The sequence below is a fragment of the Erythrolamprus reginae genome, chromosome 2 (genome assembly GCF_031021105.1).
Source record: "Erythrolamprus reginae isolate rEryReg1 chromosome 2, rEryReg1.hap1, whole genome shotgun sequence".
Classification (NCBI taxonomy): Eukaryota; Metazoa; Chordata; class Lepidosauria; order Squamata; family Dipsadidae; genus Erythrolamprus; species Erythrolamprus reginae.
In genome coordinates this window covers 226,877,006-226,903,516 of record NC_091951.1, presented here as the reverse complement: position 1 = coordinate 226,903,516, position 26,511 = coordinate 226,877,006, and the positions used below count along the sequence as shown (strand labels likewise).

The window sequence follows — 26,511 nt, the reverse complement described above, 5'->3', positions numbered from 1 at the left end:
CCCTTAAGGAATCAATTTAATAAATGCAGGGATGACTCAACCGGTAGGTAGAAGATTGAGATTTAAAGGGCAACAAATCACCAGCTATTTATTTTCTCTCAGTATGGTGGGAGAATTTTCTCCCTAGGCAGCAAAACATTTTCAATTCCATCTGCCTACTAAAATTTGTCACTGGAAAATTTGATTTTTACACGTGCCTTCAACTTGATGTACATGCATGACATTCTGATCTCTTATTTTAATACTATTTTCTTAGCTGCTTCCCCCAAGCCACAACTGCATATTATCATATCCTGCTGTGACTAAGACACAACTACATAAATAATAAACCAAATGCAGTCTGTTGAAGCATGTTCTCATGGCCGCATAAAGCATTAACAAATGCACCATTTGAACTCTTGTTCCTATTTACAAGAATGAAGCCAACATGCAAAGTCCACTAATGGATTGTCCATCACATAACTGCAATGATTCTTATGATCCAAATTTCTTGCTTCGTGGGTAGCGTCTCTGTATGGGCTATTGTAAATGTGGACAAAGCCAATAAAATTGCCATGTGCGACCACTTTTTATGCTGATTTAGGTTGCAATTACTATATGTCATGGGGTTGCTATCCAATATAGAAGAGTTAACATTTCTAGTATTTCCTTACACAATACATGATTGTAGCTCTATATGGAAAAGTATACAACCCTGCAGCTGATTCTTTTTAAACAAGGATATAAACTATGTATGCAAAAGGAACACTATTTTGCTGGAAATCTTATTTCCAGAATTCAAATACAGCTGTAAGCCATAATGAGGTTGGTTTGTTTTTAAATAATTGTAGCACAATACATAAACTCATCCACCACGATTCATTTCTTGAGTGAGTTCATACATTGTTTTAAAACTGTGCATGCATACATGCATATATACATGTGCCTGTATGTATCTACACACACACACACACACCTTTTTCTAATAACAGCTTCTCAGTATTTTGCAGCCAAGTGGACAAGATTTACATATGTACTTTTTTCAGAGCTCTGGAAAAATATATATAATGCTAAAATTCTAGAATCAAAATTTTTAGGGCTTGAAAGCAGGGCTTTGATGTTATTCATTTCTTGGATATCCCCTCCTAGAATGTCAAAAAATTTACCAAACTATTAAAAAAATAGAATTGGATAAAACGGTAACAATTGATTAAGAAAAAAAATCACGTATATTTGTTCTAATTATAGAATTTATCCTTGGTGCCATATCTTAATGACTTAGACAAAGGTGTCAAATTGGTGGCCAGCAATCCAGATGCGTTGTGTGTAGGCCACGCCCACCCCAGCTCCACAAATTGGGAAAACATCAAAACATCATGTGACGGCAATGCAATGTCACAAGTTCGACACCTGTGACATAATTGTGTTTTGCACAAGAGTTTTGCAATTTAGTTCCCTTCATGCTTTATTAGATGGAGAAAACAGGCAGGCTAACAGAGCAGTTTTCAAAGAAATCGCTGTACATCATCTATTACAATGGTTCTCAACCTTTCTAATGCCACGACCCCTTAATACAGTTCCTCATGCTGTGGTGACCCCCAACCATAAGTCTAGCACCAATTTTTCCAACAGAGCTTTAAGCTGATTAACAGGAAAGTCAGAGGGACGCCCCCACTGTAAACGCCTGATTGGTCAGATTGTAAAAATACGTTCCAAGGTGGCAGAATAGAAGCTTTAGTTCCTAACACCATGGGAAAATGGTCTTTTCCCATGGTCTTAGGCGACACCTGTGAAACGGTGATTAGACCCCCCCCCCAAGGGGTCCTGACTCCCAGGTTGAGAACCACTGGGCTATTATATCAAAACAAAGTCTTGTGGCAGCTTAAAGGCTAATACATTATAGCATTTGCTTGTTTATGGAGCAGAAATTGTGTTCCATAAGAGTTTGTGCCATGATGTAAGGCACAATTATCCTCTTCCTGTCTTCCATTCATGTCCCTTTTAGTCTCTAGGTTCAAAGAAAAAAAGACTGAGTATGCATCTAGATATCTGTATGCCACTGACCACCATTTTTGTAAGTTATTGATCATAAAATATATGTTTTTGTGTAGTGGTTCTGTGGAAAAATAGTTACTGGTAAAAGGTTTTTAAGACTTTGTTTATAGTACAATTTCAACAATATTTTTAAAATTTATTTGTAATGCCTTCAAGAGTTCCAACAAGTTTTCAGAATTGGAGACTTTGTTTATCTAGGTTGATGGCATCTGTTATTTTCATAGGCATTAAAGTACTAGCTTTGCATTGTAAAAAATCTTTATGTAACACGCGTGCATAGCTAGCCTGGTATTCTTGATTTCTTTGGGCAATAGAGCAACATATAAAGTCTCAGTATGGTTTCTTCATGGTCTGTGAGTTGAAGTTGGTTATTTTCTTTTTATTCTTAAGAGTTAGATTCTCTTAATTTAACATTGGGATGGAATTTTGCATAAAGCCAATGTAACAACTAAGTTAGCTCTTATTGTGCTTTCACTTAATGTCAGATATATAGTACCTTGTGACAGAATCAATAAACTCTTTTTTAAATACTTGAGCGTTTGTACTTTTATAACATTTTAACCATGACTCTTCTCCTGTAATAGTAGTGTTACTACTACTATTACTAGTAGTGTTGGTCATAATAGCAAGATTTCTTTCCTAGCTTACAATTTCATCTTTTCAAAATGCCTTGTGTTCACCATATTCCCCTCTGCACAGATAGAAGATATATTTTACTGCATCATGTATTTAGCCAGACGTATTCCTGTTTTGCTCATTATATAAACCAGGGGGTTCTAACCATGGACTGTGGCCCAGTACCAGGCCACTGGGCTACACAAGTGGTGGATGAATGCATGCAGTTGTATGAGCAGTGCACATATCCACACACCTGCCACTCAGACCATACCATCCCTTCAGGACCACTGATGTAAAATGCCATTTTATCATTTTTTCCTTATAAACATGTTTCAGAAATGAAAGTGAAATTATGTATTTCAACTCAAATTTGCTTGGAAGAAAGTAAAACCACCTTGAGTCCTTGAGAAAAGTGGGAAATACAATTTTAAAAATGCCTAAAATCAACTTCAAGTGGGGCCTGCAGACTACAAAAGATATTGTTAGAACCTACCTAAATTCTTTGCAAGGTTACATTCAAAAGCATGTTGATATTTGAAATGGGGGGCGGGAGAATCTCCTGCTAGTAGGAAGTCTGCTTTGGTTTGAATGAAAAATCAAAGCATGTAGTTCCCGACGTATGAGCACAATTGAGGGCAAAATTTATGTCGCTAGAGCAAGACAGTAAAGTGAGTTTTGCCCCATTTTACGACCTTTCTTGCCACTATTAAGTGAGTCACTGCAATTAAGTTATAGTAACACAGTTAAGTGAACCTGACTTCCTCATTGATTTTGCCAGTCATTATCACTGGGACACTGTAACCATCGTACACAAAAAAGAATGAAGGAGCCGTTTAATTTTCATTATGAAAGGTAACCACAGCTGAAAATTTATTTCAACTAATTATCAAGCAATAAATTAAACATGGTCACAATCTAAAAAAACACACACACACATGCAATTTAGACATTTTATATAAAATATACACAACTGGGCTGGGTGTGGTATCAAAAACTTTGAAGGGTAGGCCAAGTCATGTTCGAAGGGGTGTGCAAACTTCCTATATTGTACCCATAGGAAGCAGAACCTGCAAGATCCTGCCTGTGAAAACACTTATCATCCATAGGCACCTGACGTGCTACAGTAAAAATAAGCTAATCTTTAAAGGAAGTTCAAAGATCTCTTTAGAGTAAACTCTCCCAGGCTATATAATCATCAAGGAGCAAAACATAAAACCATTCTATTCTGAAAGACTAAAGTGTAGAAGATTCGTGTGACTATCTTTGGCATAACGTGATGGGTCCAATTTAGGGTAGGGAGAGCAATGTGGGAGTGGAGAAAGGCCAGGAGTCTAGCCCAATTTTACAGAGTGAGGATATACCTCAAAAGAAATGAGGGCTAAATCCCAGCGGGAATTGTATGTTTTGGTCAAAAGTCCTACTTAAAATTGGTTTCAGCAGTAAATTGGTGTAGTTTGATCTAAACAAAAGGGTATATCCTTGCTATCTAGGAATCTTACAGGATGGCATCCCTCCTGAAGAAAAAATATCTCCCAACATGCCGTTTCTCTTAAGGTTGCTGCAAAGGTCCTAGTTTCCACGTTACATAGAATTCTTGGGGAAGAGTGCAACACTTACATCCTCTTTGAGGATCCACATGAAGGATTGTTTTACAGAGCAATGTTGCTCAACCATGGTAAATTTATGAACTTCAAACTTCCAGAATTCCCAAGCCAGCAAGCCTGGGGAAGATTCAGCCTTTCCTAATCTATTCTCACCAAATATTCTGTCAGCTTCTATGATCCTATAAAAGTTGGCTATACTGATTGGAGCTTGTGAGACTTGAACTTTTTCAAAAACTCACTGTTGAGGATGGTGCATTCAAGCTTTCTCCCGTGATGACTCAAGACACTAAACCAGGGTTAGGCCAAGTTGACTCTTCTATGACATGTGGACTTCAACTCCCAGAATTCATGAGCTAGCAAGATTGGCTCAGGAACTCTGGGAGTTGAAGTCCACAAGTCATAGAAGAGACAACTTTGCTTATCCCTGCACTAAACAATTTTGCATGCAGACATCTGGCCTGTGTTAGGTGAAGAAGGAACAAACCTGTCTGCCCATTTGTGTCAGTGACGCATACTTACTATCATTCAGATAATACAAAAGGCTTCCTTCCTAGCAAGAGGAGAAACAAGGGCCACAGGTTACTAACTTAGGGCTGATCAGGTTATCACACCAGACAGGCATAATCGGGAACCAAGAATCCAATATAAACATGAATGAAGACCCTGTACTTGTCACATCGCCCCTTCAGAGGCAAAAGCTGGGAGGCCAAGCAAGCATTTCCAGGTTTTCTGGCATTTCCCAGGTTGTCTCAAAAATATCCTCCTTAGGTTAATAAATCCGAACCCATTATTTTGTTTCATTTTAAATTGGTTTCAGACTCACGGAAGGAATCTGAAAGTCACTTCACAGTGAGCCTTCAATTCTTTTCCCTTCCTTTATGCAAAACCTCAGCTTAGCAAAACGGGTGGCATTAGGATGTTACAAATTCCAATGAAGAACTCCCCAAACCAGGCACTTTAATAAAATATGTCTTCCCCCGGGGATTGCTGCCGATGCAAGATGAATCAATTGCAGGTGCGCTAGGCAAATGCACATTTCAAAACCGGAATGGACACTTTGTTTTGGACCTTGTCTAAACCTAAGACTTCTTGTGCGTCTGATAAAGCAGCCCTTGATTCTGGCTTCAAGCAAGCCTGATCAGAAGATACAGCTACTTTTAATAGCTGCTTTTTTTAATTCAACTATTGCTCATGCAGAAGCCTGAAAAAGACAAGGTGCTTCAAAAAGGAAAAGTAGAGAGGCTCTGCTCATATAAAACCCAAAACTTTGGTTCCCAATTGTTTTTGAAGTGTGCCCTGCCCTAGTAGGCTTTTCACACATACGCAGCTACTCCAGCCTGCTCGCCCTCACATATTCGGAGACTGTAGGTTCATGCTGGCTGAAAATTCTGGAATCAATAGTCCAAAATATTGGGACCACTGGCTCAGATTAACACAATGCGGGCTGATGTTCAACCACATTTGAGCCTTTGACACCCTTTTGTCTTCTCCCTTCCCAACACCAAAAACATTATCAGGAACTTTGAAACTTCAAGCTTTTTGCATTTTAGATAGTTTTAGAAAATGAGGTAAAACATCTTTGCCAAGAAAGGACATGCCGGAACCCACCGCCCCTCTAGGTTCCGTTCTAGCTGCATCGTGGACCATAACTGCTCAAGTCTTTGGTGCATTCCATTTGGCTGTACGGGAGCAGGGGGCAGAGTTTCTTATTGCCTATAGTGACTGCCAACGGGGCTGTAGGGTTGTGTCCTTCAATGTCCCTAGGTGTGACCCCAAAGGCTTCCTCTAGCAGCTGGGAGAGGTGGTGATAGGGCTGTGCAGGTAAGGAAGGCTGCTTGAAGTGGAATGCACAGCCACAGAGACGGGGAAACTGAAAACGAACTGGGACGTGGGTGTGGAGGAGCTCTTCCCCCTTTCTCTCAGCGTTCCTGAGGGGCTCACAGCCTCAGCAGCACATGATGTGGTCAGCACTTGGGACTCAAACTGAAGCAGCTGACCCATGAAGCTGAAGTTCGGAGAGATGATGCTCCGGCGTTGCTTGACAAACTCAAAGGCCTCCTCAAGCTTGACTCGCTTCTTCATGATTAGGTAAGCCAAACAGATGGTAGCTGATCGGGAGATGCCAGCTTGGCAATGCACAAGCACCCGTCCGTGACACATCTTGACAGCATCTAGAGGAGCAGAAAAAGAAGCATCAGCCCACTTCAACCCTTAAAGTGCAACTCTGACCCAACTGCTGGGCTGTGAGCCACAATTCCTGCCTGCCCCCACTTTATTTATTGGATCACTTTATACAGCCCCTCAAGTGGCCAGACAATTAGGCAGCTATATAAATCGATGTTAACTGAATTATACTCTTGCTTTTTATTTATTACATCTTTTACAGCAAGTAGAAGGTGCTCTTTAAAGCAAATATTAATTACGCTGTAACAATCCTTTCAGAATATGTGGAAAAAATGCCTGGAAGCAGGGAAGATGCCACATATGCCTACCAGTAGTTAAGGATGAACATATGCAAAGTCACAGGAATCTCCGAGTCTTCAGAGAGGGGCGGCATATAAATCCAATAAATAAATAAATAAATAAAATAAAATCAGCTTTTCTTATGTGCCAAGGTTTTTTTTCAAGGGCAAGGTTCTCTCTCTCTCTCTCTCTCTCTCTCTCTCTCAATCAATCAATCAATCCCCAATGCAATTGCTATTTACGATGTACAAGACAGAGAGTAACATATTGCTTTGGCAATTCACATGACTTCCTAATATGCAACTATTACACATCCACATGAACTTTTCAAATGCCTCACCAGAGTTAAAACTACACCCTCAGTAAAGACACACACGAGTGTTCTCTCCCCCGCCCCGTAGTTCTAGATATCAAGGTGTGACATACAGTAGGCACAAAGCAACCTAAATTATGTTGTAATCTTGTGTGCACTGCTCATATCACAAGAATGAATCGTGACTGGGAAGATCTCCCTCATTTGTTTCAGAAAGGAGATATTTCCAAGAAATCCGGAGAATAGCTTTCTTTATTCAAGCTCAGTTCTGAATTTCCTGATATATATACTGCTCAAAAAAATAAAGGGAACACTCAAATAACACACCCTAGGTCTGAATGAATGAAATATTCTCATTGAATACTTTGTTCTGTACAAAGCTGAATGTGCACGACAGCAGGTGAAATTGACTGTCATGTCAATCAGTGTTGCTTCCTAAGTGGATAGTTTGATTTCATAGAAGTTTGATTTACTTGGAGTTATATTGTGTTGTTTAAGTGTTCCCTTAATTTTTTTTGAGCAGTGTATATCCATATAAAGCATACTGTTAGAACAGGGAAAAATTCAAAGCTCTGGAGTAGTGTGTCTATTTGTTCTATTATCAGATGTTAGAAAGTTTGGGAAACAGCTTTTCGTATGAATGAAACTCTAGCTTTTTCCTTCCTGCTGTGCCTAGAAACAGTATTCTGAAGCTTTTGTTCTGTTTGATACAGCAAAGGAGCAGATGTATAGAAAGGCAGAAAGACTAGGCTCAAAGAGATTTTAAAAAATGTGTAATAGTAAAGTTGTTGAAGACATTGCTTTTAAAACAAGAGCATATTCTGCCTTCAATCTTCCTGTCCAATTTACTTTCCTTTGCCAATAAGATGGATGAAATACTCCTTTTAAACAGATGAAATTCTGATTTTTCACAGCGCAGTTGTCCTATGCTTCTCGAAACCTGGTTAAACGAATCAATTGATGATAGCAGCCTGTTTCTTTGGTTTTGTGTGTGTGTGCACATGTGCACCTATGAGTCAGTCTTGACTCCTGATGATCACCTGCTCAAGTAGCCACAGTGTTCTTGGCAAGGTTTTTTCAGACGTGGTTTGCCATTGTCTGCATCCCAAGGCTGAGAGAAAGGAAATCACCCCGAGGCCTATATAGTTTATGTATGGTATGTTTGTGTGTATGTTTTTTTAAAATAATGGGGGTTTGGATATTTTTAAATATTAGATTTGTTACTGTACACTGTTTTTATTATTGCTGTGAGCCGCCCCGAGTCTACGGAGAGGGGCGGCATACAAATCTAATTAATAATAATAATAATAATAATAATAATAATAATAATAATAATAATAATAAATAGCCCATGATTCACCCAGCTGGCTTAGTGCTAGAATTCAGCGTCTCTCACTTCTAACCTGATGCCTTAATCACTACTCCAAACATTTTACTTGAATTTATTATGTTTTTATTCAAATTTTTAGTTTGCTTTGTTGTAAATTGCCCAGGGCCTTGGCTTGAATTTAATCAATAAAATAAAACCCCATAATCTCCACCAACATGCCATACTTTACCATGATCTTACCTATATATTCAATGGCTTCAATGAACCAGGAGCTGATGTCAGTTTTGTGGTTATCTTCTACTGGAATGCACTTATATTGAAAGTGTCCTTCGAAGTGGTTGGGGCAGTCCGATGAAACGTTTAGTAAGGCCGTGATTCCCAGGGCCTCCAGCATGTCCTTCCGAGCTGCATGGTGAGCACTGCCAAGGAAGAGGAAAGGCAAGATTTCCACCGGGCCACCCTATGTCAGAGGGAAGGAATGAAAAAGAGGAGACAGTGTAAGAAAAAAGGAAAACACAGGAGGACCTCATGAACAAAACCAGCAACGTATTGGCAGTGGTCAATAACTCGCCACTTCTTTGGAAAAGGGCCTCGCCTGAACCTATGTAGGCTCCTGTCTAGATGCACATGAATGTTCTCCGTTGGGAAAATTTCTCATCTTGCTAATCTAATTTTTTTTAACATTCAATTATGACTTGCTGGTTGCACCTGCTCATCTGTTTCCATATAGCCTCAGCTCATTGTTATTTTATAATTTAATTTTTTAAAAAAAAATCTTTTCTGTTTAGGGAATATTTAAATAGAAGATTAAATCTGAAGTTTAGCAATAAAGGAACGTGCTAAGAACCCACTTCATGGCTTCTTTTCACTAACTTCAAGATACTAAATATTTCTCCCTTAACTAAATTGTGCTTTAACTGTACAGATTGCAACATGTTTTTCCACATCTACATTTCAGTCCAAAAATCAGAGGCTGTCACCACACAATCTGTTGTTTGCAGTTAAATTACCTTTATAGATTTCCAACCATGAACTACAGAAATTTGTCCACGGTTCTGATATTTCCCACCATTTTTAATATTCAAAATCTGTTGGTATGTCTCAGTACAGCTAGGCTATGAGACCTTCGATATATGCTGAGCAGAGAGAGAGTAAGGAAGAGTGTGAATGTGTGGATCTACAAACCGAGACATACCAACAAAATCATCCCATCCATTGAACCAAAATAGGTGCTGGCAGAAATGCCTCTCTAAATTTTATTTAGAAGCGCCAGCATGCTGAGTCACGGTGAAAATGTAACTCCTAATCAGGTTTTTGGATAGACAGCGCTGTGAAATATCTACCCAAGGCTCCGTATCAGTTGCTGACAGCAAAAACAAAAAAACACACAAAAAGGGCACATTTACTGCCCTTCTCCAAATAAACTTTCCTACCAGCAAGCAAATAACTTTGGAACTGCACTTTATCATTTCCTGTTGTTATTTGTACGTAACTCTACACTGCAGGTTTGGTTCAGTGGTTTGCTGTACTAGCAGCTAGAAAGGGTTTCACCAAATTCCCTGGATTCCTCGACTTGAAGTATTTCAAGGGTTGAGATTGGCAGAAGATAGCAATAGCACTTATGCCACTTCATAGCCCTCTCTAAGTAGTTTACAGAGTCAGCATATTGCCCCCAACAATCTGGGTCCTCATTTTACCAACCTCGGAAGGATGGAAGGTTGAGTCAACCCTCGGTCGCTAAGATTCGAACTCCTGGAGTGAGCAGTGTGCTAGCCTGCAATACTGAATTCTAACCACTGCACCGCCACGGCTTCTTTATCAAAAATGAGGGTAAGTTTGCTCCACTATCATCTGGATAATCTGGAACATGACAACTCTGCTTCAGCCTACATGTACAGTATTCCAAGGAATAAGCTGTTCCTATTACCTAATTTCTGCTACATATGCAATCACATGGCTTGAGAAGGAATTTCACTAGTTCTTTGTCAGTGTGTAGATTTGTATATTCTTCATCATCATCATCATCATTACTATTTATTAAATTTGTATGCCGCTCTTCTCTGAAGATTCGGGGCGGCTTACAAGATACAATATAAACAATGTATACAACAATTCTAATTAATTAAGAATTACAAACTAAAATCCCAATATATTAAAATCAGTCAGCCCATTCAGTCACAACCACACATCACATTTGATAGACAGTGTGTGTGTGTGTGTGTGTGTGTGAAGGCTTGATCTAATTGCCCCATGCCTGGCAACATAAGTGAGTCTTAAGACTCTTGCGAAAGGCGAGGAGGGTGGGGGCAGTGCAAGTCTCCAGGGGGAGTTGATTCCAGAGGGCCGGGGCCACCACAGAGAAGGCTCTTCCCCTGGGCCCCGCCAGACAACATTGTCTGGCCGACGGGACTTAGAGAGGGCCAACTCTGTGGGACCTAACCGGCCGCTGGGAAGATTGCAAGTGTTGGGGCTCTCACAACCTCCACTGGCAAGCTGTTCCACTAGTTGATTGCTCTCACCGTCAGAAATTTTTTTCTCACTTCCAGGCTGAATCAGCTTTCCATCCATTATTCCTTGTTTGGCTTTCTGGTGGCTTGGAAAACATCCTGACCCCCTCCTCTCTGTGGCAGCCCCTCAAGTATTGGAACATCACTATCATGCCACCCCCTGGTCACCCATTCTCAAAGTTAAGAGTATCACAACCACTACCCCTGCAGTCACATGATATTCCACAAGGCAGGGGCCACAGCACAAGAGGCATGCTGCCTAGATCCCACCAGATATATAACTGCTTAGTAGAGGAGACTGGTAGCATACCTCTGCTGCTGAACCTGACGAAATGGGTAGATGTAACTAGGAAGTGGTCATTCCTCAAATACCTTTGTCCCAGGGCACGTAAGGCATTAAAGGTCAGATCCAGCACCTTGGATTTAACCCAGATTGCAAACTGACAACTGGCTGAGCTCATGGAAAAGAGATGTAATTTATACCAAATAAAGGCAGATGTAACTGCAGCCACGTTCTACACTAGCTAAAGCCTCTAAATACTTTTTAAAGGTCTTACAGCATATCACAATAATTCATTATAGAGTGGACCATGGCATGAGGGCTAGAGCCTCGGGGTGCAAGGAAGTTTGCATGTGGAACACAACAAGAAGTGATACAGTACAAAGGCCTTGCTAGCTATGACTGCCACCTGCTCCTCCAGCAAGAGCCATAACTCTAGAAGGATCCCCAGATGGCAAACCAGGTCTGTTTAGCCAACACCATACTATCCAACAACAAAGATGGTAAAATCCCTGATCCAGAAGGCCTCAAACCCCTGTAAATCGCAGAGTCCTTTCCAAGGAAGGCTCTGCTCACCATAAATAAGACCACTGGGTGACAGCCTGCAGATGTAAATCTCCCAAAACCATTAGTCTGGAAAACTGAATCAAGGAAGGCTGGTACAGTAGCAACAATCCCAACTGATTCCCAACTTTGGGAACAGGGTCTCACATCATACCCCTTATTCTTTCATTAATCTGGCTCTCTAACTCTAGAGTCAAAAGCGCTTCCCAAAATAAACCATATCTAACCTGCACATCTTCATTAGGGGGCCAAGACACAAAACATCTTGCCCAACCAAGAACATCAATGAATGATACGCAGGTCCTGCCCATTTTCTTTGTTGGGCTAAAAGGCGCATGCAGAGATCTACAGATTTGCATCACTATGCACCCATCAGTAGGAGCACATCTGAATCCATCACTTTCAAAAAGCGGAAGCAAAGCAAAGAAAAAGGGCAATAAAGACGTTGCCCTGTTTCTCAATTAGATAGATTTGTCTCCTCATTTCACTCCAATTGACAACAAATTACCCAGAGCTTTCTAGTCAACAATGTTGTGCAGAGAGAAAAGAAGCTCACATTGTTTGTGACCACAGAACAAGCAACTTGCTTGGATTTCCTTATGCTACTAAATTTATATTTCCCAATATGAATATCATGGTTAAATTTCAGACAGGATGGGAAAACCTAGTGTTACATCCCCACTTGATCACGGAACTCACTGGATGTCTTGGGACCAAACCAATCTACATCTCAGGTCAATCTATGCTTTTGTAGATTCGGGGAACCTGAAATTCACAGCCTGTGTGTTCCTTCAGTGTCCTTTCTACAACTACTTGCTCAATTCTCATAACTCTATTTGAAGCTCTATCAGTTCTGAAAATGATCTTGCTTGCTTTGTATGACCAGATCAGAACCTTAACAACTCCGGAAGGATTGCAAAACTTCCTACACCTGCCTTTGGTTTTACGTGGGAAAAATACGGTCTTGATTTTAGGATTTTATAACTATAAAAAACACGTTTTACCTTGGATGCTGTTCTGCATCATATATGACTCATCACCAAGCACGATTAAATTAAACTCAAGAGGAGAACCCCCATGTATATCACCAGAGGGATATATGGATGCCGTCAATAAATAAAAGGAAGCTTTTTAGCTCAGACAGCAAAGGGCTTTGAAGGGTAGAGAAGCCAGCCTACCTGATCATGCTGTGGTGTCCCACAGGAGCTGCAGCTATGGTCCAGATGCTCCACAGGTGCCAAAGTAGAGGCGGCTGTAAGAGATTTTGTCTTTGTGCAGAATTCTGGATATTCTGACTGGAATCTTTCGTAGCCACCTGAAAGTAAAAAGAAAAAGAAAAACATACCAAATGGTGGTCATCATTTACAAGCTGCTACAAATTTATTCAACCATTACCAATACACAAGTAGACACAGAAGACCGGCCAATCTCCAACATATGCACATGCATCAAATGTGTGTTCAGACTTCCATATTAATACCCATCGCCACAGAAATTTGCTTAAAAGCAGAGGAAGGGATGATGCCACAGCACAGTGGCAATGCTATAACTCACTTTAACAAAAGAGATAGCAAAGTCAAGGATGTTCTGAAGTTTTTAATGACACTGTGAACCTGTTCATGAAGTTTTCTTGGCAATAGTAAGAAATCTTCTTCTGGAACTTTGACTTCCTACAACCTAGGATTTCTTGGGTGAAGTCCCATACCAATTAATCAAGCCTAATCAGGTCCAACCGTGTATGGCTTTCTACACTGACTACAACTAGCCAGTTTTAGCAGAAGACTGGAATTCCTCTCAAGACTTGGCAGAGGTGTCTTCAAAAGATCTCCTGCAAGGTATGTTACTGATACAGATCCCCAATTCCCCTGCCCATTTCTCCTGCTTGTTTCCCGTCCATTATATATAGCGCTTCACAGGAAAAACAAGCTATTTGCATTTATACAAAGCTGGCTTTGACTTCAAAAGTAATTAGCTGATCTTATGGCTGTAGAGACAAATCAAATATCCAATGAAGACATGGGTCACACCACACTGGATAAAATAGAGGACAAAGAAAAAATGCTGAGATCAACACACACTACTTTGTTTGAAACCTTCTGACTGCTGGCTATGGCTAATTGCAGTTTCTTTTCAATGAAAGGGATCCTTGGTTAATCTGCAGAAGCATTTAAGTATAAAGGAAATATTGAAGAGCTGTCAAAGTACAACAGCCAAAGAAATCAAAAGGACCAGAGACCAAGGGGGCTATCATGAAAGCAATAGCAATCAACTGGCACACCAGGATAGTATGGGATGCAATAATAAAGTGTTATATGGTGCCACTATTGGTAATAAAATACAATTTCTAAAAATGTACTTTTAAAAAACTAAGCATTTGAGAGAGTAATAAAAAACAGTGCAGAGGAATGAAATGTGATTCACTGTTGACAAAAATTAAAGGTAGAGCTTTCCTTAAAAATAATTCTTTGTTACCATCTGGATATGTCCATGTTTGCTTGGCACCATTGCAGATTAAGTTGGCCACTATATTCTTTAAAATTCTTTTCTTCCAGCATCACTGAAAATCTTAACAACGGTTCCCAAATCAGGCTTTTAGGTGACCAGTGGCACTTAGTACCAACTTTTGCGAAATTGGCCTTATATTACGGAAAGTGTGAAAGGGAAGTGCCCCATTTCCCAATTTAATTTTTAATTGTTTTTCATAGTCCACTTAATTAATGGGTGGGGTTTTTTGGGAAGACAACAAGAAACACCGCAAAATTTGATCATGTGACATCGGGATCCTCTAACCCAGTGGTTCTCAATCTTTCTAATGCTGCGACCCCTACAGTTCCTCATCTTGTGGTGACCCCCAACTATAAGTTTAGCACCAATTCTTCCAACAGATCTTTAAGCTGTTTGGAGGTTAGAGGGACACCCCCTGTAAACACCTGATTGGTTGGATTGTAAAAATATGTTCCGAGATGCCAGAATAGAAGCTTTAGTTGCTAACATCATTGGAAATTTGTCTTTTCCCATGGTCTTAGGCGACCCCTGTGAAATGGTTGTTCGACCCCCAAAGGGGTCCCGACCCCAAGGTTGAGAACCACTGCTCTAACCAAAGGTGGGCTGCTAAGGTGGAATGGTGACATGTGCTTACCCCCGTGGCTCTGAGTACTAGCGGAGTCCAGCACAATTACAATACTGCACCTCACCTGGACAGATAGCAAAAGTGTGCGCGGATACACAGGGGTGCCGGTGGCATCCCTGTGTGTTCACACACAATTTTGCTACCTGCCCAGGTACAGTAGCGTAATTGCGCTGGACTCCGCTAGCACTCAGAGCCATGGGAGGGTGTGTGTGTGAGCAGACATCACCGTTCTACCTTAGCAGCCCACCTCTGCCTCTAACCTTTTCTAAATGCAAGCCATATCCAGCAATGCAGTCAAGTGACCGTGCAGCCGTTGTAATTTTAAGGATGAGTCATATGTAACTTTGAGTTTGTCATAAGTAAGCAACCGTTTCTAAGTTAAGGACAATCTGTACTCTAAAAACACAATTAAACTGAGCGTGCGACCATGACTGTTTGGTTACCAAGGGATTGGTAAGTTCATGATTGTTGGAAGGTTATCAAGGAACCTACCATGTCTTAGTTTACATCTTCAAGCTTTATTTGACCCATGCTTATTTTTAGGCTCTCTCTTTTTCAACATTCACCGCTTTCCCTTCCACTATATACATATACCGTGTTTCCCCGATAGTAAGACCCCCCCGATTGTAAGACATATGGGGGGTTTCAGGGGGGTCGGCTTATATAAGCCATACCCCGAAAGTAAGACATATGTCTTACTTTCGGGGAAACACGGTATAAACGGTATTGCGGGGGGGGGGGCGATGACATTGCTTCCAAGCTCCCCGCGCGCCCCTCGCCTTCGCTCGCCGCGGCCTCTTCCACCGCCTCTTCCCCTGCCGAAGCTCAGCTGCAAGCGGCCAGCGAGGCCGCTTGCAGCTTCGCTCGCCTTCCAAGCTCCCCGCGCGCCTTCGCATTCTCCCCGCGCGCCTTCGCCTTCCAAGCTCCCCGCGCGCATTGCTTCCAAGCTCCCCGCGCGCCTTCGCATTCTCCCCGCGCGCCTTCGCCTTCCAAGCTCCCCGCGCGCATTGCTTCCAAGCTCCCCGCGCGCCTTCGCTCGCCTTCGCTCGCCACCGCCTCTTCCCCTGCCGAAGCTCAGCTGCAAGCGGCCAGCGAGGCCGATCGGATCCGAGGCGAGCGGCCGGAGCTGCGCCCTCCTTCGCCCGCCTCCTTTCCGCTCGCCTCGGAGCCGAGCGGCCTCGCTGGCCGCTTGCAGCTGAGCCTCGGCAGGGGAAGAGGCGGTGGCGCCGCGGCGAGCGAAGGCGAGGGGCGCGCAGGGAGCTGCGCCCTCCTTTCCGGCAGCTCCCTGCGCGCCCCTCGCCTTCGCTCGCCGCGGCGCCACCGCCTCTTCCCCTGCCGAGGCTCAGCTGCAAGGAGGAGGGCGCAGCTCCGGCCGCTCGCCTCGGATCCGATCGGCCTCGCTGGCCGCTTGCAGCTGAGCTTCGGCAGGGGAAGAGGCGGTGGCGAGCGAAGGCGAGCGAAGGCGCGCGGGGAGCTTGGAAGCAATGCGCGCGGGGAGCTTGGAAGGCGAAGGCGCGCGGGGAGAATGCGAAGGCGCGCGGGGAGCTTGGAAGCAATGCGCGCGGGGAGCTTGGAAGGCGAAGGCGCGCGGGGAGATGTAAGACATACCCCCAAAGTAAGACACAGTGGGGCTTTTGGGGGTAAAAAGATAGTAAGACACTGCCTTACTATCGGGGAAACACGGTAGCTGTAGCTAAGGATATTATTCATTTATATGTCAATATTGAGGACCTGCCCCCCCCCCAAACCTTTCGCCATAATACATTGTTAGTTTCTTAAGAAGCCAAAAGTTTTTGTTTTAGCTATCATACAATGAGTGACCATCTACGGCATCCTAAACTAGAAATGAGTACTAGAGATACAATAGATCCATGATGGCAAACATATGGCACGGAGCCATATCAGAGGGCATGCAAAACATTGCCTTATGTCAGCTCCAGCATGATTTTCTGACTCTGGACCAGTGTTTCCCAAGCTTGGCCACTTGAATATATCTGGACTTCAACTCCCAGAATTCCCCAGCCAGCGTTCGCTGGCTGGGGAATTCTCGGAGTTGAAGTCCAAATATCTTCAAGTGGCCAAGCTTGGGAAACACTGCTCTGGACCCTTCAGGGAAGCTTCCCTGAATCCTCCGGAGTGTAAAAAAGAGCACAACAGCAAACCGGAAGTTCGGAAAAAACATTTCCAGTTTGCCCGTTTTTTCACATCCCAGGCTTCAGTGAGGTCTGTGTGCATGTGCGGGGACGGGGGGAATTGTGCGCATACACAAGGGCAGTGTGGGTAGGTGCAAATGCGTGGAGAGGAGGCACGCATGCTAGCACACCCACACACACCCTTTTGGCATGCAAACCAAAAAAAGTTCACCATCACTGCACTGGATGAATCTTTTCAGAGGCCCTCTTGGGTAAAGTCGCCTCTTGGTTCCAAAGTGTCAAATGGAAAAGTACGACTCCATCCGGAACTAAAGATGGAAAATCCTGGAAACTGAGGAATTCAAGTATCCACAAGAATTAGGTCTTGTTAGGATTTTAGCTCAAGTCTGATTTGAACAATCTCCAGGCACTGTCCTCCAGACAAGACATGCACCACATCACATGCATGGCTCTCTATCAAAACATATCATTAGATATCAATACTGTGGTCATATTGAACTCCCAAGTGATAGATAACCTCACCCAAAAGTATCATGCAGATGTTAAACACAAAGGTGACTTTCAGCCTTAGACAATCTGCAAATGACAGGCTATGGTTACGGCCTCTTCCTTCCATCAATACCCAGGGCAACCAACAAATCAGGAAGAACCACCATAATTTGCTGGCCCTCATTCTGAGCTGGACCATGATTGATGCTAGTGAAAGCTGCTGAGAAATCATGGAGCACAACACATCATCCTCAACTGAGTTCAGTCAAATGTCATTACCAAGCACTCTCCAAATTGTGGTTTTATCTTCCCAGGGACAGCAAGTTCTACCATTCATACAAAAATGCATTGCTCTTCTCCACCACATTAATTTTTAGCATGAGTAATTTCACCTTGTCCTACAAAAATGCCCACACTGAGAAGGCTTTTAAGTACAAGGCCGTCACCCTTCTTCCTCTTTCATTATTTCATTTATTGATTTATGAAATTTTACCAACCAGCCCAAGGATAATAATGGATCAATGTTTCTTAGTTCATAAGCCACAGGAGGATATGTTATAATAACAGTGGCTGTACTGAAGCTGACTGTAGGTCAGCGGTTCAAATCTCATCATCGGCTCAAGGTTGACTCAGCCTTCCACCGAGGTGGGTAAAATGAGGACCTGGATTGTGGGGGCAATAGGCTGGCTCTGTTAAAAAGTGCTATTGCTAACATGTTGTAAGCCACCCTGAGGCTAAAAAGAAGGGCGACCTAAAAATCAAATAAATAAATTCTATGAAGAAGGACTGATCCAGTAAAATACCTGGGATTATCTTGGTCAGATCTCACCTACAAAAGGCAGGCTCCCCCACTCCCCAAAACCTATTGGAGGAAGCTAGAAAAATAACAGGAAAGAGACCCTTCCTCTCCAGTTCTGAAGTGTCTGTGAAAGTAATCCTAAATGTAGCAATCCTCTTACATTTTTAAAAGATTAAGCATTAGAAAATATTTCCTATCAATCTCAAGAGTTTGTAGGAACACTACCACTGCCAAGATCTTTGAACAATACTACTGTATTGCAAAACTGCACTATTCCCAGAGAAGCTAAAAATAAATTGCATTTAATTGACCCCTGATGTGGAAAAAATGTTGAATTTAGATAAAATAGAGGACTGTACACGTTATAAGACTACATGGAAAACGACACCTTTCCAGTAAGGTTCATATTCTGCATATGCCCAAACCAAACCTGGAACACCAAGTTAGGTACATTAGTCAAATGTTCGTAATTGATTCTGGCTTTGTTTAGCATGGCCCCGGAGAAACCATGGCCTTCATGAAATAACTAAGTTCTAAAGAGGTATAGGTCCTCTATAGTTAGCTGAGGTCTGTGCCTAAAGAGCCTAAGCAGAGTCCACTTTCCAAGCCCCTCTCCAACCAATTCCAACTTAGCAGACTCCCCCCCCCCCCCCCAGGAAACTGCTTTGCAACATCAAGCACTTCCAGGAATCAGAAGGACATGGGGCTTCTTACAACTTAAAACCCCAGTCTTGCTAATCACCCATGATTTCAAGGGAAATGAAACACAAAGGAAGCCAAGATGCAAAAAGAACTAATCAGCTGTCAAATGAGTACAAATGCCTTTTGAAATTGATCAAGAGTATTGGTCTATTTGGACTTTTTGTCTGCTACAAAACATGATTTTCTGGCATTAAAAACCATAGAGAATGTTCCGTGAATCATTTCTATTTTTAAGAGAACCTCCCTTATATTAGAGATTATAAGAAATTTATCTCAAGACTCAAGTTTCACCCCCCCCCCCCCCATCATTAGCAAATTTACTGATTAAAGTATAGGGCTTTTTGTTCCTCTATAACACAGGGTTGTGAATACGCTTAAATTATATTTGGGGGAGGGCTATGACCAGTGTTTTTCCAATGTCGCATAGAAGAAGGAAACCATAAAAATAAATCCTATTCTGAGCTGGAATATTTTGGCTAGGGCTATTTAAGGACTCAGAGCTGCAAGGGCGGTGGGGGAGGCACTTTTCCACAGAAGCTCATAAGAACTTCCTTCCCAAGGACACAAATACAATCCCTGGAGCCATGGCACTACCCCTAAAGACAAATAAATCCACAGGGCTACTTCCCACCACTACCACCCTTATTCTCATGCATTCCTAAGGGGAGAGGCCATGGGGGGAGGACACAATAAAACAGGATCTCTCACCCTTTTCCCTTCCACCCACCCAAAGCTTTTGTAATTCAAAAGGTCACCAGCTGCCTTCATGCACACAACCAGCTAATAAGTCAGATGGGCAGGAAGCACCCCCCCTCCCCTCCAATACCGCCTGGTTTCCTTGGGCCACACCCAACAAGAAACGGGAAGCTGGGGGGCAAAGATTATAAGGGAAACCGTTATTATCAAAGCATGGATTTTTGTTAACTTTCCTCCTCCTCCCCACAACACCTTAGATCAGTGTTTCCCAACCTTGGCAACTTGAAGATATTTGGACTTCAACTCCCAGAATTCCCCAGCCAGCGAATGCTGGCTGAGGAATTCTGGGGGTTGAAGTCCAGATATCTTCAAGTTGCCAAGGTTGGGAAACACTGCCTTAGATAACCCAATTCCACAACTGAATGATTTTTCTCTCTGGATCAACTTCCCAGCAGCTTTTCTTGCATAAAGCTGTATAAAGGCCACATCCTGTTGACTGCTGGACTATTTACTTTTCTTTGAGGGCAATCCGATTGCCAGGAAAGCTCCGATTTGACCAACAGTGGGGGACCCTCTTCCAAGCCATTTTCTTCCACTGAAACTGATCAAATGTAAGCTCTTTATGACCTGGCTCTTCCGGTAGGCCTGGGATCATGAATGATTGAGAGTATGTAAATGTATTTTTATATTGTTTTACTCATTGTTGTTACGGTCACTCATGTTTTTACACTGTTTTTAAATTATTGTTATTATTGTGAGCCGCCCGGAATTCAATAGGAGTTGGGTGGCATATAAATCTCACAGACAGACAGACAGACAGACAGATAGCCTTTTAGAAAGCGCTCCTTTGGGTATTTAGGAACAGTCCCAAACCTTCTTTCCTTTTGCCAAATCATGATGTTGCAGAAAGGGGGGAAAAATTGGAGAAATTAGGGGAGAGATTAGACAGGTTGAAAAACTCTTAAGTAAAATGAGTCTGCAGGAACCTGCATGTGGTCCTCCCATTTTTATTCTTCTATTGGTGGGTCCGGTCTGAGAAATTCTCTCTAGTCTAGGTACAGAGGTCTTCAAACTTGACAACTTTTAAGACTTGTGGACTTCAACTTCCAGAATTCCACAGACAGCATTAGTATAGCACAGCTGGCTGCAGAATTATGGGAATTGAAGTCCAAGTCTTAAAGTTGCTAAGTTTGAAGGCTTCTGCAGTCTATGAGCTTCAATAGAATAGAATAGAATATAGAATAGAATAAACTGGTATAATTCAATAAGCAATAAAGGCAAAAGACTGGGATAAAATGTTAAAGTACAAAAAATGAGAAATACAGTATATAAACATGCAATGTAATACAGTATATGTTCTTCCAAAGAGGTGATTAAAATTGGGGGGAGGGGTGGGGAAACGAGCATAGATCTGTATTAAACTATAGAAATGTTGTTTTTAAAATTTAGAAAAACTAATAAATAAAACTTTTAAAGATTAAAGAGAACAGAATAGTTTATTGGCCGTGTGATTGGACACACAAGTCATTTGTCTTTGGTGTACATGCTCTCAGTTTCCTCAGGCCCATTTTTTCCTGCTGCTTTCCTAATGGACGTCTTGCACTTTTTTTTTGCCCCCGGAGCCCGAGTCAGGTGGCGGCGCAAGGCCAAGCCCAGAGAACAAGCCGCGGGGCCCTAGTAAGGGCGTCATCACTGCTCAAAACCACGCCAGAAAGAGCTCCCGCCCGCCCGCCGGAAGCGAAGAAGGGCGTGTGAGGGGACCGACAAGCGGCTCACACACGTCGCGCCCTGCGAACGGGTGGCATTTAAGACCGCCTCCTTTCATTCCGCCCACCCGGCAGCGCTCGTTGGAGAGTCCCCACACAGCTTTCACGAGAGGGCAGAGACACTGAAAACGGTCGACTTAGCGGGGTCGGCCTGAAGGGAGGAAGACTGAAACGGTCTGACTTAGCCAGGTCGGAGAAGCAAAAGGGCCCGACTCGGGCCCTTTTGCCTCTCCGACCCGGCTAACTCGACCGTTTCGGTCCTCCTCCCTTCAGGCCGACCCCGCTAAGTCAACTTGTCTCCGTCCTCCAACGGCAAAGCAGGCATGGCGGCGACGGTTGGGGGTCCTTCCAGACGAGTTTGAATTTTATGAAACCTCCAGCTTTTGAGAATCCCGCGTATTCCAAATCGCGGTGTGTGTGTGTCTAGCAATATAGAATACAGAATAGAATTATTATACAGCATGTAGACTTTTACGCCGCTTCACAGCCCTCTCTAAGTGCTTTACAGAGAGTAAGCATATTGCCCCACAACAATTTGGGTCCTCATTGTATGTGGAGAAAGGCACACGCTTTATGTGGCATTGTCCTTCCCGGGCTGTAACTAGGGATTTAAATCCCCCCTGCCCCCGCACATTTCACTATGGCCCTTTTAAACCCATAATCCGCTGGAATCAGACTTCAGTGGTAGGCAAAGTTGGATCTTCTATGACCTTGTGGACTTCAACTCCCAGAATTCCTGAGCTGGCAATGATGGGCTGAGGAATTCTGGGGGATGAAGTCCACAAGGTCACAGAAGAGCCAACTTTGCCTGCTACCCTTGCGCTGCTGGATGGTCCGACTAAACCGGGATCCAACGGTACGAGAAGGGAGTCTTAAGGGTCACAGTCCAAACGCCTGACCCTCCCTACTTCCCGGCTACTACTGGTGTATTCGTGGTGCGCACACCCACACACGCTTACCTTTTAGCAAGCAGATGTTCGTGTGCTCCGTGTCCTTGCGCAGCGCCCGCACCACCAGCCACACGGTGCTGTCCTCCCGCAGGGACTCGGCTCGCGGGCTCCTCTCGTCGTACACCACCACGGCCGAGTAGAGCCCCGACCGCAGCCGGGAGCGCACCTCGTCTTCCGCCGGCAGGATCTGCTCCAGGCTGACCGACCCTTTGGTCCGCCGTCGGACGATGGTGTTGCACCTCACATTGAGCGCGCCGCGGATGTAGCCGGCGCTGTGAGCGAGGAAGGGCCTGCAGTCCAAGAGGAGGCACTTCCCGCCAGCGGGAGGACAGGAGGAGGAGGAGGAACCGGTGGTACTTGTGGCGGTGCCGCCGTTGCCGTTTTGGTTGCAGCTCCCGCCTTTGCGGTCCCCCCGGTGCAGGAGGTGCCGAAGCACGTTGCAGTCCATTTCCCGTAGCTCCACCATGGCTGCCGGCTCTGCGCAGGCTCCTTTTCCTGGCTGAGGCCTTAGAGCATGTTTGCTTCCGCGCCTTATCGGGCTCAAGTCATTAATAACGGGGCTGCTGGTCGTGGCAATCTTCCCCGCGCGCTTGGCTCGAGCGCGGGGGAGGGTTCCTTTTACTACCTCGCTCCGCCCCCCACATCCTCTCCTCTCTACTTTCCCTTCTCGCCGGCGGCGAACCTCATTCTTGCCTCTTTGCTCGCTTGTGAATGGAACGCGGCCGACGTCACAATGAGGTGCGGGGGGGGGGGTAGAATGTAAACGCCGCTTCGCTTCGCCTTCATTCATTAGAAAGCTTACGGCAGGGCGGGGTTGAGGGCCGCTTCTTCCTCAGAGGCGAACATGATTGACTCTCGGCAGCCGCCGGCTTTTCAAGAGAAAACGCGGAGGCAGTTGGTTCACTGGTAAAAGGAGGAACGGTTCGCCTAGCCGTCCATCGACGAGCATGCGAGGTTTGTGGCGGCCCCGGACCTCTCCCAAATAGACTGTGGACGAGCATGTGTGCTGATAATAAAGCTTGGTTTGCCGTTCATAAAACAATGGCATAATTGTAGTAAAAACATCAAAACAAAGAGGTCAATTAGGAATAATTTCACAGGGACCTGCTATAAGATAGAAAGACAGACAGATTGGGTGGGCTACTGTCCGGACGGGGTGAGAGGAACGCAGTGGGGTAGCAAAAATGGAGCTCTACCCAATGTGCACAGAAAGATGTTGAAAGAAAATGCAGGGCGTCCTGCATAAGTCGCACCCACAGTGTGGTACTAAAAAATTTGGTAGCCCTACAGTGGATACATTAAATACACGCATACACACACGTGTGTGTGTGTGTAACACAGGTTTTTGCTGAATTTGAAAATTAAATTTATATACAGTATATACCGTGTTTCCCCGATAGTAAGGCAGTGTCTTACTATCTTTTTACCCCCAAAAGCCCCACTGTGTCTTACTTTGGGGGTATGTCTTACATTGTCCCGGGCACCGGGGCCGGCTCGTCTTCGGGCGCGGGGAGCTGCCGGAAAGGAGGCGGGCGAAGGAGGGCGCCTGACCACGCCACTCACCTTTCCGCTCGCCTCGGAGCCGATCGGCCTCACTGGCCGCTTGCAGCTGAGCCTCGGCAGGGGAAGAGGCGGTGGCGCCGCGGCAAGCGAAGGCGAGGGGCGCGCAGGGAGCTGCCGGAAAGGAGGCTGGTGAAGGAGGGCGCAGCTCCGGCCGCTCGCCTCGGAGCCAATCGGCCTCGCTGGCCGCTTGCAGCTGAGCCTCGGCAGGGGAAGCGCCCAGCGAGGCCGATCGGCTCCGAGGCGAGCGGCCGGAGCTGCGCCCTCCTTGAACAGCCTCCTTTCCAGCAGCTCCGTGCGCGCCCCTTGCCTTCGCTCGCCGCGGCGCCACGGCCTCTTCCCCTGCCGAGGCTCAGCTGCAAGCGGCCAGCGAGGCCGATCGGCTCCGAGGCGAGCGGAAAGGAGGCGGGCGAAGGAGGGCGCAGCTCCGGCCGCTCGCCTCGGAGCCGATCGGCCTCACTGGCCGCTTGCAGCTGAGCCTCGGCAGGGGAAGAGGCGGTGGCGCCGCGGCGAGCGAAGGCGAGGGGCGCGCAGGGAGCTGCCGGAAAGGAGGCTGGTGAAGGAGGGCGCAGCAATAGTATTTGTCTAGTTTTTTCCCCCTTTAATTCCTTTTATACTACCGTGTTTCCCCGAAAGTAAGACATATGTCTTACTTTCGGGGTATGGCTTATATAAGCCGACCCCCCTGAAACCCCCCATATGTCTTACAATCGGGGGGGTCTTACTATCGGGGAAACACGGTATATGTTTTTTTCTGTCGGATCACCCTGGTATATTGAAGGAACGTCACAGCTCCTTTTTGTCTCTAGGCCCAACCCAGGGCCATTTATATATATATATAGTCCCCGGGTTATGTCATCCCGATGTATGATGTTTTGTCGTTTCGATGACCCAGGGACAGCTTCGAAGCCACCACTGCCGCCGCCGCCTCCATTCGGGCGAAGGGATCTCCACGGTGGGCGGCGGCTTCGGAGACCCCGCGGAGATCCCCTTGCCCGAACAGAGGCGGCGGCGGTGGCTTCAAGGAACCAACAGCCGTTCCTTCTTGATGCTGCATTGCTGTAGCCTCCGAGGCTGCCCACCACGGAGATCCCCTCGCATGAATGGAGGCGGCAGCAGCGCTGGCAGCCTCGGAGGCTGCAGCAACGCAGTGCCAAGAAGGAACGGCTGTTGGTTCCTTGAAGAAGCTGAAGCCACCGCCGCCGCTGCTGTATAAGTCGAAATCTTCATGTAAATCGGAATATTCTGACTTACACCAAACTCGGCTTACGACCGACCGTGGGAACGGATCCCCGTCATAAGTCGGGGACTACCTGTATACACACACACACACACACTGCTCAAAAAAATAAAGGGAACACTAACATCCTAGATCTGAATGAATGAAATATTCCCATTGAATACTTTGTTCTGTACAAAGTTGAATGTGCACAACAGCATGTGAAATTGATTGTCAATCAGTGTTGCTTCCTAAGTGGACAGTTTGATTTCACAGAAGTTTGATTTACTTGGAGTTATATTCTATTGTTTAAATGTTCCCTTTATTTTTTTGAGCAGTGTATATATAGCAGGTACAAAGCTGAAAGGGTAAGATTCTGTGGCCTAGAGGTTAATTCTCTGCCCAGAGGCTACAGGTTCAAATCCCAGTGAGGGTATGGCTAGCTAATGAGAGGAAATAACCTTGAAATAGATCTATACTAGTCTCCCTTCATTTTCAATTCAGCAAAAATATATTACACACGGAAACACACAAACACATATTCAATTCAATTTATTAGATTTGTATGCCGCCCCTCTCACAACAATAATGAAAACAATATAACAGTAAACAAATCTAATATTAGATATATAAGAAAAGTATATAAAACCCCAAAAATTAAAATCATACAACCATATATTTGTTTCCTTCCTTTTTACTTATCAGCAAAAATTTGTATATACTGTATTTAGGGGGGGGGGTGTAGATAGATATATATATAGAGAGAGAGAGAAAACTGGCAGTACCTTCCCTTGCTTTTTCTTTTTCTCAGTCTTTTATTTTCTATCGTCATGTTTGGTGATTAAATGAATCTGACATCCAGTATTATGGTTTCTGTAAAAAAGGAAAAAGAAAAAAAAACACATCTGAGGTGCATGGATTTAGCTCATGATTACTAATTTAATTGATCTTCCTGGGACACTTACTGGATACCTTCATTCGATTTCAAACGCACAAGCATTTGCAGAGTGGGCCTCTTGTGAATCACATAAGATTGAATCACATATTTCACATTCAGTACTAGGAGGAAAGGAAGGTGACTGGGGGGAAAAGTGACCTTGTCATCTTGACCCACTGTAGTTTCCTGCTGTACTTCTGATTTGTCATCTCTTTTTGTAGCAATATTTTATCAGGGGTGTAACTATTATAAGGGCATCCTCAAAATAGGAAATCTCCCATTAAAACCAGTGGGCCATCAAAGGTCTTAAGAGCTGAGTTGGATTTTCTCTCAGGTTGAGTTCAATAACAACATTCTTCAGGCTGCTTTCCATTTTTTTTTGTCTATTATAATTGAA

At 44.3% G+C, this 26,511-nt stretch overlaps 1 protein-coding gene across 1 annotated transcript; it reads right to left on the bottom strand.

The window, feature by feature from the left end:
• Nucleotides 1-3,489: 3,489 nt before the first annotated feature.
• DUSP4 (dual specificity phosphatase 4) lies at nucleotides 3,490-23,112 on the bottom strand. Its single transcript, XM_070742134.1, has 4 exons — nucleotides 22,408-23,112; nucleotides 12,892-13,028; nucleotides 8,603-8,822; nucleotides 3,490-6,427 (listed from the first exon to the last, which is right to left on the bottom strand). The coding sequence occupies exons 1-4, from the start codon at nucleotides 22,862-22,864 to the stop codon at nucleotides 6,042-6,044; spliced, it is 1,200 nt and encodes a 399-aa protein (XP_070598235.1). The 5' UTR covers nucleotides 22,865-23,112; the 3' UTR covers nucleotides 3,490-6,041.
• Nucleotides 23,113-26,511: the final 3,399 nt, after the last annotated feature.